This window comes from Lonchura striata, chromosome 10 (genome assembly GCF_046129695.1).
Source record: "Lonchura striata isolate bLonStr1 chromosome 10, bLonStr1.mat, whole genome shotgun sequence".
In the NCBI taxonomy this organism is placed as follows: domain Eukaryota; kingdom Metazoa; phylum Chordata; class Aves; order Passeriformes; family Estrildidae; genus Lonchura; species Lonchura striata.
Genome location: NC_134612.1, coordinates 25,303,592 through 25,317,026, shown reverse-complemented (window position 1 = coordinate 25,317,026; position 13,435 = coordinate 25,303,592). Strand labels below are relative to the sequence as shown.

At 43.7% G+C, this 13,435-nt stretch overlaps 1 protein-coding gene across 1 annotated transcript; it reads right to left on the bottom strand.

Annotated features, from left to right (window-relative positions):
• Positions 1 to 2,310: 2,310 nt before the first annotated feature.
• NMD3 (NMD3 ribosome export adaptor) lies at positions 2,311 to 13,424 on the bottom strand. The gene is made up of 16 exons (XM_021541711.3): positions 13,355 to 13,424; positions 13,137 to 13,271; positions 12,538 to 12,634; positions 12,012 to 12,092; positions 11,652 to 11,780; positions 11,076 to 11,166; positions 10,857 to 10,935; positions 10,474 to 10,570; positions 10,153 to 10,270; positions 9,086 to 9,231; positions 8,468 to 8,580; positions 7,777 to 7,849; positions 7,225 to 7,331; positions 6,698 to 6,768; positions 6,130 to 6,259; positions 2,311 to 4,147 (listed from the first exon to the last, which is right to left on the bottom strand). The coding sequence occupies exons 1-16, from the start codon at positions 13,396 to 13,398 to the stop codon at positions 4,111 to 4,113; spliced, it is 1,548 nt and encodes a 515-aa protein (XP_021397386.1). The 5' UTR covers positions 13,399 to 13,424; the 3' UTR covers positions 2,311 to 4,110.
• Positions 13,425 to 13,435: the final 11 nt, after the last annotated feature.

Below are 13,435 nucleotides of genomic sequence, written 5' to 3'. Positions count from 1 at the left end.
GGACAGCTGTGCTCAAACTTCCAAGTCTTTAAACGATACCCAAGTATCTCTAAGTTTGTAAAAAAAAAAAATCTATTCAATACTTTTGAATTTGGATCCAATGGGATGTTTTATTCAAGTAATATAATGGTTGAAGTAGTAATTAGTGTAGATTTGCTTTCATGCTTAGTCTGTATATTATATTTACTGATATTTATCACTATAATTTGTATTTACTGATGTTGAGGAACAAGATGGAATCTTTTAATTATTAGACTATTTATGGAGACAGTGATTTTTTCCCAGCCTGTCAGCCTCTAATACAAACACAGGCAGTACTTTGCATTACAGGTACAAAATCTGTATTTCTCAAGTCTGTGTCAATAAATATTGCTCAAGATGTGCCAGGGAGTGAGCCTGGGGCAGGAGCAGGTCAGCCTCAGTTCCTGCAGGGCTCCACAAGTGTCAGAGCCTCCCTTTAGGTCAGGGGAGGCTCCGTGTGGTGGAAAATCCTCTCTTCTAACTCGTGCTTCCAAAAAAAGGCTCAGCAGTCTCTTGTGTGGTCTCATGGTTGTTTATTGCAAATTATCTAAAAGATTTTCTCCTGGAGCTGCTGTGGTTTGCTCACAGCTCAGGCAGAGGCACACACACACCCTGACATCCTCTCTGACTCCTTCTCCTCCTCCTCCTCCTCCTCCTCCTCCTCCTCTTCTTCTTCTCCTTCTTCTTGTCTCCCCTGCCCAGGGCTGCTGCTCTCTTTTATATGGTACATTACATGTTACATGTTCACAGTTTTCCCCAGTGCCTATTACCTATATTAAATGGTGATTTTCTATCTTTTATATGGTACATTACGTGTTACATGGTTACAGTTTTTCCCCAATGCCTATTACCTATATTAAATGGTGATTTTCTACTCTAAACCAATCTGTGAGTGCCAACATCACCAAGAACATGGAGGTGAGGAAGGAGAAAGAGGGAGGACAGGGCAGGCCCAAATCCCAAATCCATCTTAAACCTCTGACCCCCATGTACAAAACCAAAACCCCCCGGTACAGCACTCAGAAATTCTTCCCTTTACTTTGTGACTACTTCTACTCTAATATCTAAACTTTTGTGACTTCTTGTTCTCCCTGCAAGGTTGGTAACTCATCCCATGGCTCAAACCCAAAATCACAGCTGTTTGCAGCTGCCTGCCAGGGTCTCAAATGCTTCTGAGCTGGGCCCGGAACATCCAGAAATGTCTGAGGGACATTTTGAGTTTTGACACACAAGGACATCCCCAGCATTTCTGGGCACTCAGGGATCCCACAGCAGCTGGAGGAGCAGGATTTTGGTTGTGTCACTGCTGCCCTTTCCCACGTGGTGCTTGAGGGTGCCCCAGTGCCTGGTGCCTCTTCCACAATAACCGGGATGGGATTTGATGGGATTGAGGGTGGAATTGGGATTTGATTGGATTGGGATGGGATTGGGGTGGGATTGGGATGGGATTGGGGTGGGGCTCTGCTCCCACCCCCAGATCCAGCTGGGCTGGAGCAACAGGACATGGGCAGGAAAGCACCAAAATCCATCAGAGGAATCAAAGGGGCCAAGCGGCAGCTGGAGCTCCCCAGAGCTCCTGATTCATTTTCCTCATCACCCCCTTTCCCCTGCCTGTCCCAAGGCTCCAGGTTTTCAAATATTTCATCCCATTTCAGTTCCCAGCAGTGCCTGGGCAGGTTCCTGCTGGAAGTCTGGGGGGGACAGGGTTTGTCAGGTCAGGCTCAGCTGGGAACAGGATCAGGATCAGGATCAGGCACAGCTGGAGCTGGGCCAGGGAGCTTTAGGGTGGAGAGCAGGAAAGGTTCTTCCCCCAGAGGCTGCTGGGCACTGCCCAGGCTCCCCAGGGAACGGCCCGAGGCTGCTGGAGCTCCAGGAGGGTTTGGACACCACTCCAGGGATGCACAGGGCGGATTGCTGGGGTGGAACAGCTCTTTCCATATTTCCCCAGATTTTTCCAAGCAGCTCCAGGCTGCTCTGAGTGGCCACAACATTTAGTTTTCCTCACTTGCTGCTCAACATTCCAAACCTAAATGAATGAATGAATGCACGGTTGGAGCAGGAAGTGTTCCAAGAGGAATGGAAGTGGAATATTCCCTGCACACCCTTCCCTGAGCACGCCAAGGTCAGCTCTGTCTGTCTGGGGCAAGTTTCTGTCCTGGCAGAAAGGAATGTAAGGAGAACCTTCAGCACCACTCAGATCCCTGCCACGTGAAAAGGAAATATTCAAATTGCACCACTATTGTAAATGCAGGCAAACCTAATGGGAAGAAAAGACAATGTTTGATTCAATTTAGAAGGCTGAATTATTTATTATAACTATGCTAAAATACATTAATATACTATATAAAAGGAGTATACTAAAACTACAAACTACTTTCTCTGACTCTAACACAACTCATGACTCTCTCAAGAGAGTCCAGCCCCAGGTGGGTTGGATTGGCCACCAGGCTCAAACAATCCCCACCAGAATCCAACCAAGCATCACCCCAGGGAAACAATTCTCCAAACACATTCCACATGGGAAAAACAAGGAGCAGAAATAGAAATTGTTTTCTCTTCCATTTCTCTCTGTGCATCTCTATGAAAAATCCTGAGAGGAAGAGAAATGTGCTTGCCACAGAGCACTTAACCCACGCTGGTTCAGCACCAGTGGAAACTAAACAGCAAAATAAGAACCAGCTGCTAAAATCAAACTGCTCCTGCTGCTCTCCAGGAAACCTTTGATGTTTCCAGCCAGAGCACCCTGGTGGATTCCCAGCATCCTCCTTAGGAGTGATTTTATTGTACAACGTTCACACCTTATCTCCCATTAATCTTTAATTTTATTGATCCAAAGAGTTTACACTTCCTAAAGGCACTAAAGATGGTTGTGCTCATGTGGAATTTTAGCCCCTCTGCTGCTGATCACTTCAGGAGTTTTTAGAAGCTTTCTGAGATAATTTCTTCCTCCTTGTTACTGTTATTGTTTTGCACTCCTACAGCTGCACTTCGCTTTCTTTCCACGTGTAATTGCAGTTCTTATCTCTGCTCTCCACTGCCCGACCTGAAAATCCTGCTTGCAGAATGAACCTGTCAGCACTTCCTGGCCTCTGCATCCCACAGGACATTTCCATCTCGCAGGGATTTGCTCAGAGCAGGGGGGAGTTTCCAGCAGATCCGTTTGCTTTTCCAGAGCTGACCTGAAATTCCTCTGTCCTGCTCGGCTGCAAGTTTCTGCTTCACTTCCCTGCTCAGCTGAAACTGCTTCATGCAACAGTTGAGTTCCAGTCTCCCTGAGACAGCCAACTCCTCCTTCCCCTACTGCTGACATTTCCAGCATAGAGCAGAGATAGGATATGAAATGGGATTTATTTAGATATTTTTCCAAGTATTTTTTTCCAGGGATCAAGGTGTGAAACCCCATCCTCAGAGCACAGACCCTCGGCAGGGTGTGCAAACACCACCACAGCCTCAGGAGTTTCCTTCCATCTCACAGATCTCACTGACTAGAAATTAGTTTAAAATTGGCTTTCAAGGCTTTTCAGTCCTTGTTGGGGATTTATGTCATCCAAAATGCTCTCATTTTAGGAAGTTGAATGTTTAAATTGCACACAATCCCTTCAGTTTCTTGCTTTACCATCAGGCTTTGGTTTTGTCATGGAACCCAAACCCTGACAAGTCTTAAACTTCATTTCCTCTTTCTGACTTGGCTTAACCAGGTTCCCATCTTGTATTTAGAAGGAAATAGATTCTGACAGCAACAAGATTCTTTGATCCATGATTATATCCTGGAATGAGCTCCAGGAACCATTCCCAAATGCCTCTGGATTTCCAATTCCCCCACTCCTTTTACCTGCTCTGGGAGGTGCAGCTGGCCCTGAGTTGAGATCAACCTGCAGAAGGAGCAGTTTGCTGACATTAAATCCTCCAACACCAAGTTCAAAGCAGTTTTTGTCTTATTTTTCTTTAGCTCAGTGTTATTTTGAATTTAAATACCAAGAACTGCATGAACATCCAGAGTTTTTCCTGAGTTTTCAGCCACCTTTTCCTCGGAGCAGGGAGCAGCTGCTGGGCCGTGCAGGAACAGTGACACCAGGTGGAGTCTCACCTTCAGCACAGGCACATCCTGATTTTTCCATGGATATTCCTGCACGAGAAGGGAGATGGGATTGGATCCATCTCTGTCAGCCCCAGGTGGAAACTGAACCAGACTCTTCCCACTGGCATTCCAATGAAATTATTCCAAATCCCAAAAACCCAACAGAAGGAATCTTTACCCTAACTTTTTAATAGAAAACTTTCTGACACAATACTCCTCTGGAATTCCCTATTTTAAACTACTTCCAAGAGGAAGAGGCTGAAATAACAGTGATTTTGTTGCAAGTCCCCACCAGATCAGTGTCTCAATGTCTCAGCTTGCAAGCTCCCAAAACTGGCCCAGGAGCTGTCCCTGGAGTGCAGCCAAGCCCAGGCACCTGGCCTGAGCTCAGACGAGTTTTGCCCTCAATATTTCACCTCAGCCATTTCCATTTGGGAAAATCTGACACCCCTGGAGTTGCATCAGGCCATCCACAAACAGATTTTTAAAGCAATTAAAGGTGAAATCATCACCTTAACACACAAGACTTTTATCTAGGAAAAATAAAGTGAAAAATGAGTGTTTGCACACCCCAATCCCCTTTTTCTGTTTTTTCCCCTTAGTTATCCAGCTTTTGTGCTGTAAGCTCTGACTTATACAGCACATTTTTTTCACCATATTCTCTGAGCAAAACATAATCCCAAAGTTCTGCACAGCTTCTCCCATGACTTCCAACTCAAAATTCATCAACATCTGGGTGGAAATTCATCGCTGAGAAGGTCTGACTTAGAATCCTGAAGGATTTCTGTTATATAAAAAGAGCTTTTTGTGGTTTAACTCGGTGATTTTCAGAAGAGCTGTGGGGCAGGTGGCAGCTTTTATCCATGACAGTGAATACCTTTGTTAATTCCAGTGAAAATATTGGCAAATATTTAATTTCTTGGACATTCCCTAAACCCCTCTGAGCTGCCAAAGGGGCACTGGAAACCTGAGAACCTACAAAGAGACCCAACTTTGGTTCTGGGGAGCTGCTCCAGCCAAACAAATCCCAGAAACCCAGGCAAGCCTTGGATTCAGCAGCACAGGATCCTCCTGCTGAGAGATCCAGGAAAGCTTTTCCAGGCTGGCAGCACAGCAAGGAAGGGGGGAAAGGGAGAGGCAAATCTCCAGGGATAACAGGATGAGACAGCACAAAAAATATCCAACATTCCTGAGAGACTCCAGCAAAGGAAGCAGGGAGGAGGAAAAGGATTGATGAAAACAGCACAGTTAAACCCAGATTTTATTATTCCCCCATCATATTATTCAGATTTTATTAAACCACCAACAGGGAGTTTATTATTCTGTCCTCTTTGGAATTGCAGAGGGCAACTGGATTTGAAAATGAACTAAAAAAATGATGAATCAAAGTATCTTGAGAGGTTTTTTATCCTTTATAGCCGATTTATTATTTAATTGCTGTGCATGTTGCTTTTAATCACTCGTCCAGACATGGGATATATTCCAATATTCATCACACTCCACAGGACTTTCCAATCTTTCTGATCAAGGGCTTTGCAGGGAAGTTTTCTTTGTGTAAGGGGAACAGAAATTAAGAGTCTTGAGCTTCCCCAAAATATGGATATATGGAATAATCTACAAGTATCATAAAAGGCTTCAAACCATTGTGCCAAAAAATGGGGAAAACCTTCCTCATGTGGGAAATAAAAGCTGTAACAGTAGCTTGGCACTCTGCCTAAAATCCAGGAAACTGGAATAAAAGCTTTCCCTCTGGACATCCTTCCTTATTTTCTCCACTGCAGAATTTGCATGGAAAGATCCCTCAGGGATGGGAGGAACTTGTAGAATTTATATTGCAATGCTTCTACCAGAAATTGAACTTTAATTGCTGATTCTCTGGAATATCATCCATAAAATATGAATTCCAGGCCATTATTTTGGGGTGCAGTGGGAGTTTTGTCACTTTTCCTGGCCTTGTGATGGTTAGTTATGATCTGGGGAGTTTTTCCTCCCCAAGGGAATATTTGTTGGGTGTAAGGCACTGTCCTTACTCTGTCAGCATTTCTGCCCCCTCCCCTCCAGTGGCGTCCTGGGAAATATGGAGATCTTCCAGCATTTCAGCCAGGCTGATCCGTGGAGCTCCATCATCATCTGTGTCACTCTCCACTGGAATATCTGCATCTAGAAACACACAGAAATCCCCCCAGAAAAACAGCTAAGCAAAGAAAACAAACCCCAAATCACCAGAGCAACCCCAAGGGAAAATGAGGGGAAAAAAAATCAAACCAACAACACCAAAACAACCAACAAACCACAAAACCAAAAACCCAAAGACTCCTCCTAAAAACTCAACAGTCCCCTCATGGAAAAAAAATCAATTCTCTATCAAATCCTTCACCAAGCAGAGATTTTGGGTGCAGGAGGAAAGTTCTCTTTCACTCAAAGGCAAGGAAACAAAACCCATCAGGTGAAACACATCTGTGAAACACTTCACAGCATTTCTCCAGGCATGAAGAGTTTGGAGAATGCTAATAGAAAATTTCAGTAAAATTGTTTTGCCTCAAACATGATTTAAACATGATTTAATTACACCCCCTGAAGGAGTTAGAAAGGTCTTACTTCTGTAAATGTTGACATTTTTCCTTATGGCCTCATCCTCTTCCAGATCTTCCAGGAAGTCCTGGTATTGTCTGTAAAAGATGTGGGATGTATTTACTCCCTGTTCCTTTGGATTGATGGAAATTCATGCAACAAAATAAAATCACAGAAACAAAACCCCATCACACCTGAGAGCATCCCCACATTTCCAACTCGCCGCTGTTCTACCCTCACCCATTAATTCCCAACTCATTTATCTCTAATTTTCTTATTTTCTCCTCTCAGCTGGAGGTAATTTAGGAGCTGCTCTGTCACTGAACAAGGAGAGCAGATACTGAACCTTTCATGATGAAAATTCATGCAACAAAGTAAAATCACAGAAACAAGACCCCATCAGACCTGAGAGCATCCCCGCATTTCCAACTCGCTGCTGTTCTACCCTCACCCATTAATTCCCAACTTATTTATTTCTCATTTTCTTTTCTCCTCTCAGCTGGAGGTTATTTAGGAGCTGCTTTGTGACTGAACAAGGAGAGCAGATACTGAACCTTTCATCATCTGTGTCTGTGGCTTCCCTGTCCCTCTCCAGCTCCTTCAGCTTCCAGTTCCTGCGGCGCTGCCGCTTGGAGCGGTCGTAGCTCTTCTTGATCAGCACCTGCAGGAGAAGCAGCTCCTTTCTGCACCTCCCAAAATCCCAAAGCAGCACCCAAACCCACATTTGGGCATCTCAAACCAGCTGGATTAAAACTCAGCATATATTGAATTGACAGGGAGTTTGTTGGTTCAAATGTTTCCAAACACTTGGGAAATGGCCCTGAAGGGACAGACAGACTCTGGAGTTATTATTCAACACCCAGTGATTGGTAATTGGAATAAAACCAACAATTAATGTATTATCTAACCATGGTAATTGGAAAAAAAACCCCAACAATAAATGTATAATTTAACCATCACTAAAATATTTAAGGAAATAATCCTTCAAAATCAGATGATGCTCAAATTTCACTGTTAATATCCTCTCTTCCTTCAGGCACTGCTCATTATAAAATCACACTCCCTCCCAGCCTCAGGTAATGGAGAGAACTTTGGGATTTTCTCACCACGTCAGGAATGTGTTGGGGGTTCATCTTGTTGGCAAATTCATCATTTAAGTTGCAGTTGGCCAAGTCGAAGCTAAAACAGAAACAGGGTTTTTATTCTGCTTTATAAAAACCCAGACCTCAGTGGATCACGTTTGTACTAAAGGGCAGCACAGTGCAAGGTGCAGCTCCTAAGGAACAGAAATATTTCCAGAGGAAGGGAAACAAATAAAAATCCACATTAATGTGCAGCTCTCCTAAGTGTGAGCAGCTGCAGTTCCCAAATCCTGCTCTGTTGGCACTTCCCAACCTCTGGAATCCAAACTGCCACATCCACTGAGGTTCTGCTGGGTTTAAACCTTTTTAAGCATCACCTAATTTGCCTAATCTTACAAAGAATTCACATTTGTTATCACTGTATATGATATTCATTAGCAAGCAAATAATTAATTGGTGTTTTAAGAATCCTTCCCATTTATTTGTGGCTAAATTTTGATTCCAAGCTGCACTCTGAAGGCAATCAGCTCTCTTATTTCTAAGAATTTGTACATGAAAACTCCTTCTAGAAAAGATTTCCTGGATTAGGACCAGGATGATTCCACCTTTTGCTGCTTTCATTTTGAAATCAGAGCAGTTCAACACTTCTTTGATAGAACATGAATTCAGTCATTAAATACTAATTTAATAAAAGTTTCAGAAAAGAAAAACAGACCCCAAGACCAGGTCCCCAGGATTCAGGATGTGCCCCAGGTGAGTGCAGCAGAAATATTGGTGATCCGTGTCCAGCTCCGAGGTTTTCCTGACCCAGGCTTCAGCCAGAGTGTGCTATGGGAAAGGAAAATAAAACCTTCCTTAACCAAACCCAGCTTAACCCCAACATCTGCATTGATTTAAACTCCACTTGTCATTAAACCTGTGTTTCTGCATCACATATCCAATGCATCCCTTGCTACTCCCCATTGCTCATTACATAAAAGGAAATGGACATGGCAACTCCTTGGAATTCCCAAAGGCTGTTTCTATAAATAGACACCTATTTTAGCTTTTAGCCGAGATCCATTAATTCTGATTAAAAAGAAATGCTTCAACAAAACCAATTCAGTCACTAAAGCTGCAGAGCTAATATTTCAATACCCAGTAACAAGCTGAGTTTAAACTCTGCAAGAGTTCCTGGAAGTGGAATTCACATCCTGCCTGTGCCATTTCCAAACCAAATGGTCCCAAGAAAAGTGGTTAAGATCCAGAACAGCCCAGTCTGACTGTTCCAGGCAGATCATGAATTCAGCTGAGCAGGAGGCCCAAAACATGAATTAAACAGAGACATTCTCACCTTGAGTGATCGAGCCCCTGCCCCAGCACCTTTTTTCTTCTCATGGACCCTGTTGATGTCCATGATGATGAACTCCTCCAGCTGCTTGGGGTGGAACAGGCTGTTGAAGGGGTGGCGCCAGTAGGTGTTGCCATCGATATCAGCAACTGCAAAATGAGCAGGGAGAGAATTTCTTGTGGAAAAAGAACCACTAACCAAAGTGAAGGCAATAGACTGACAAAATTTATTCATCACTATAACAGAATTATTTAGGATGTGGCCCACACTGCTGCAGGAGCAGCTGATCTGTGACAGACTTTACTCAAAGGAATTATTCCCTGGATCTGTGGCAAGCACATTTCTCTCCCTCTCAGAATTTTTCATAGAGGTGCACAGAGAGAAATGAAAGAGAAAACAATTTCTATTTTTACTCTTTGTTTTTCTTACATGGAATGTGTTTAAAGAATTGTTTACTTGGAGTGAGTGCTTGATTAGATTTTGGTGAGGATTGTTTGAGCCTGGTGGCCAATCCAACCCACCTGGGGCTGGACCCTTGAGAGAGGGTCACGAGTTGTGTTAGAGTCAGAGAAAGTAGTGTGTAGTTTTAGTATTCTCCTTTTATAAAATATATTAATATATTTTAGCACAGTTATAATAAAGAAATAATTTAGCCTTCTAAATTGAGTCAGACATCATCATTTCTTCCCATTGGGTTCACCTGCATTTACAATACGGATCCATCCTTTTAGAGGGATTCTGCTGCCCAAGCTGAGCAGCACATCAAGCAAAGCAGAAAATTTCTGGTCCTGAAGTGGCTGAAAATTCACTCCAGATGCCATGTAATTGTAGGGGAATAAAGCTGACACAGGTAAATGCTCAGAACCTCCAGGAGCTCAAACTGAGCCTGCACATTCTGCCCAAGATCCTATGGGAATCAAGCTCAGAGAACTCTCAGCTCACTATGAAATTTCTACTGTACAGATAAATTTAACAACATTAAGGTTCGAAAATCCAAGATTTTGTGGAAACAAACCCACAATAACTGTGCCAGCAGAACAATCAGGTGCTGAGGAAAGCCCCAGACTTACTCTGCAGAGTCCTGGGGTCGATGAGGCGGATGGTGCTGGTCACTCTGATGCACACACAGATCTGGCTCATGTTCCCCAGGCTCTGGGCCAGCTTGGGTGACAGACACACAACATTGTCCTGCAAACCAACACACTCAGTTGACATTCCCATTTCCTTCATTTTTAACCAAATCTCCTGAAATAAATCTTTTAACTTGGTGTTTTTATTTTTCTAGCCCCAGTAACCTCTACATTTCCTGCGTGGATCCCTCCCTACCCCCAAACCCTACAATCTCCAAACCCCAATCTTTCCACCCTAAAGATGAAGCAGAGGGAAGCTACCTTGCATATGGGAACAATTTCCACAGAGAAAGTGCTTTTGTAGTTGTAGACATTACTGTGAATGTCGTGGGAGATCAAACGTTGGGATGATTTGGATCTGTAAAACACGAAAAATTGAGTTCTCAGGAAAGAAGGGACATCACCTGGAACAGGAGATTCCCAGAACAAAGTGTCTGTGTCACAAATAGAAATATAAAGGAAACAGAGGTTAATTTTACCATAGTTAAGTGGAAAACTTGGGATTTTTATAGAAGGGATTTTGTCTATTTTGATTAAAATTCAGACTCCTTATACTTGCACTTACAAAGTTCTTTTAAAAGGGAGGATTTAAGACAGTTCCCCAAAGTTCTGAGTGCTCAAGGCAATGAACAGGAGAGCTGTACCTGGATGGAACTGTAGACTGAAGGAAGTCCACCATCTTCTGGGCATGTTGCTTGGAAGAGTAATAAAAATCCAGGCCATCTGAAAAGCATGGAAACAAATCTATTTCTATTCTATTTTATCAAATATAATTCATAAGCTTTTCTCTACAGAGCTCCCAGCACACACATGTGAAAACATCCATCATAAATCCAGGTCATTCTGCCTCCAGAGCCACTCACCGTGGATTTCTTTGATCCTTAGTGTGTTTTGATGGAGCCTGTGCTTCAAAATCAGCTGCTCCAAATAGTAAAAAGTCTTCTTGTGCACAGTCTAAAGCCAAACAAACACAAAAGCATCGAAGTTATTAAAGGAGCATCAAGTAACAAAGCAGGATTTCTGATTTATATGAAGAGATCACCTAGAGAAAGAACATCCAAGTAAACAAAAATATTTCAGAGTGCTCTACTTATACTTATTTAAAGCTTCCATTTCTCATTTTTGTGTAACTGGTTGCTAGAGAAATCTATTAAAGAAGAATTAAGTATGTGTCCCACTGTTTCAAAACTGCCTTAACATACAGGAGGGTATTTAGTTATGCACACAAGATTCTCCTACCAGCATCATTTTAAAGAATGTTAACACTGGACAGCAAAAAGTTTTTCTAAACTGAGTTGGAAAAAATTCAACAAGCTTGAACACAAAACATATCCCTGTGGCTAAGCCTGAGTACATTTTGTGTGAGAAATCCAGAAAATCACCCAATTCTTTGCCTGACTGTTCTGCCACGAGCAAATAAAAATTCAGTTTGCCTCTACCTTCTGCCTGACTTGCACCACAGCTTTCCAGAAATCCTTGGCTTCAATCCTGTGGCAGTCTTCACACATCTGAGATTGAACAATGTACTCCACCACAAACACCTGCTGCAGAACTGCCCCATTTATCACCTGCAAAACAAAAGTGTTTGAGGTTCAAACTCCGTTTGGCTCACAAATAACTGCAGTATTTTCCCATCTTTACTGCAACAGACAATAACTTTCTACATGCTGATGAATGGCACTTCAGTGACAAAATTTAGGCAAGATAAAAATATAAATTAAAAAAAAAAATTTAAAAATCTTGTTGTTTGCCATAACAGCTTTTTAAAAGCCACAGGGAGAAGGTTATGCTCCAGTTACCTCTTTCTGAACAGTCAGTTTGAGCTTGATTCTCTTGGAATGTGGTTCTGTCCAAATGAATCCTGCATCAATCAGCCGGACCTGCCCGTGGGGAAGGACAAGAGCTCAGTAAAACCAAGCCTAACTCCACAAACAGAAACTTATGGTTCAGTAAACAAGTAAATAATCTGAATTAAAGATATCCAATTAATAGTACTTAGCTAGAACATGGAGGTTGATATAAAACCAAGATGCTCAATCTCAGGTCCTTCCCTCTAATAATATTCTGAACGTAGGGGATGCTTTATTCAACTGAAGCATGTGAATTTGAGTTAATCTAGGTACAGACCTCTGCAACCCTTTTTCCTATCATCATAAACCAGTGAGAACAAACATTGCATAAATAATTTCTGAAATGTGAAAAATACTCTGAAATTGAGGCAGATTAAAAGCACATCAGCTTCCCCCAGTTCATTCTGCTCAGCTCCCATCTCTGCAGTAACAATTGTGACCAGGCTGTGACATCCCAGCAGGATGAGCTTCTCACCTTGCTCAGGGAAGCTTTGATCTTCTTCAGACACAAAGCCAGGAGCTCTCTCGATTCCAGGGCACACTGGATCCAGGTTCCTGGAGGCTGGAGATACCTGGGATGCAGGGAGCATTTTACACCGCATTAAAGCTGCTTGAGCACCTTAAATCACTCCAAGGGCGAGCAGCTACTGCCAAAGCTTTCAGTTTAGTAACACCAATGCAGCTACAATTTTTATAATCATATAAAATCATGGCAAAGCAGCCAAGGTGGCCGAGTTCATTCCGCCAGCACCGCCAAAGCCAACAATGGACCACATCCCAAAATGCCACACCCACATGGCTTTCAAATCCCTCCAGGGATGGGCATTTCACCAGAACCCTGGGCAGCTGTGCCAGGCTGGATATCCATTTCCATGAAGGATTCTTCCCGATATCCAAACCAACTTTTCCCAGAGCCAGAAGCTTCCCCTGAGCATCCTTTTCTCCAACTGAGCCCCCCAGCTCCTCCTCACCAAACCTGTGCGCTTTTGCCTACCTAGACCCCGAGATGGATGCACTCTAGGTGCATTCCAAGGGCATTTCGCTGCCATCCCCAGCGCTTTGGCGGCTCCTCACCTCTCGCACTGCTTGCAGAAGTGCACCGTGCCCTGCTTGGGGATGCCCTCGGTGATGTCCACCTGGGCCCGCAGGCAGCCCACGCACATGTTGGCCGGGTTGGGCGGGATGGGGACGCCGCACTGGCAGCACAGGCTGGGACACGGGGACAAAGAGAAGCACAGTTAGTCACGGCCACGGGCAGTGCCAGCACCGGGAGCGCCAACCCCACCGCTCACATGTGTCCCGGCGCCGGGGCCGCGGCGGCCGGCAGGTACTCCATGGCCGCGGGACGCGCCGCGCTTTCCGGCCGCCGGAGG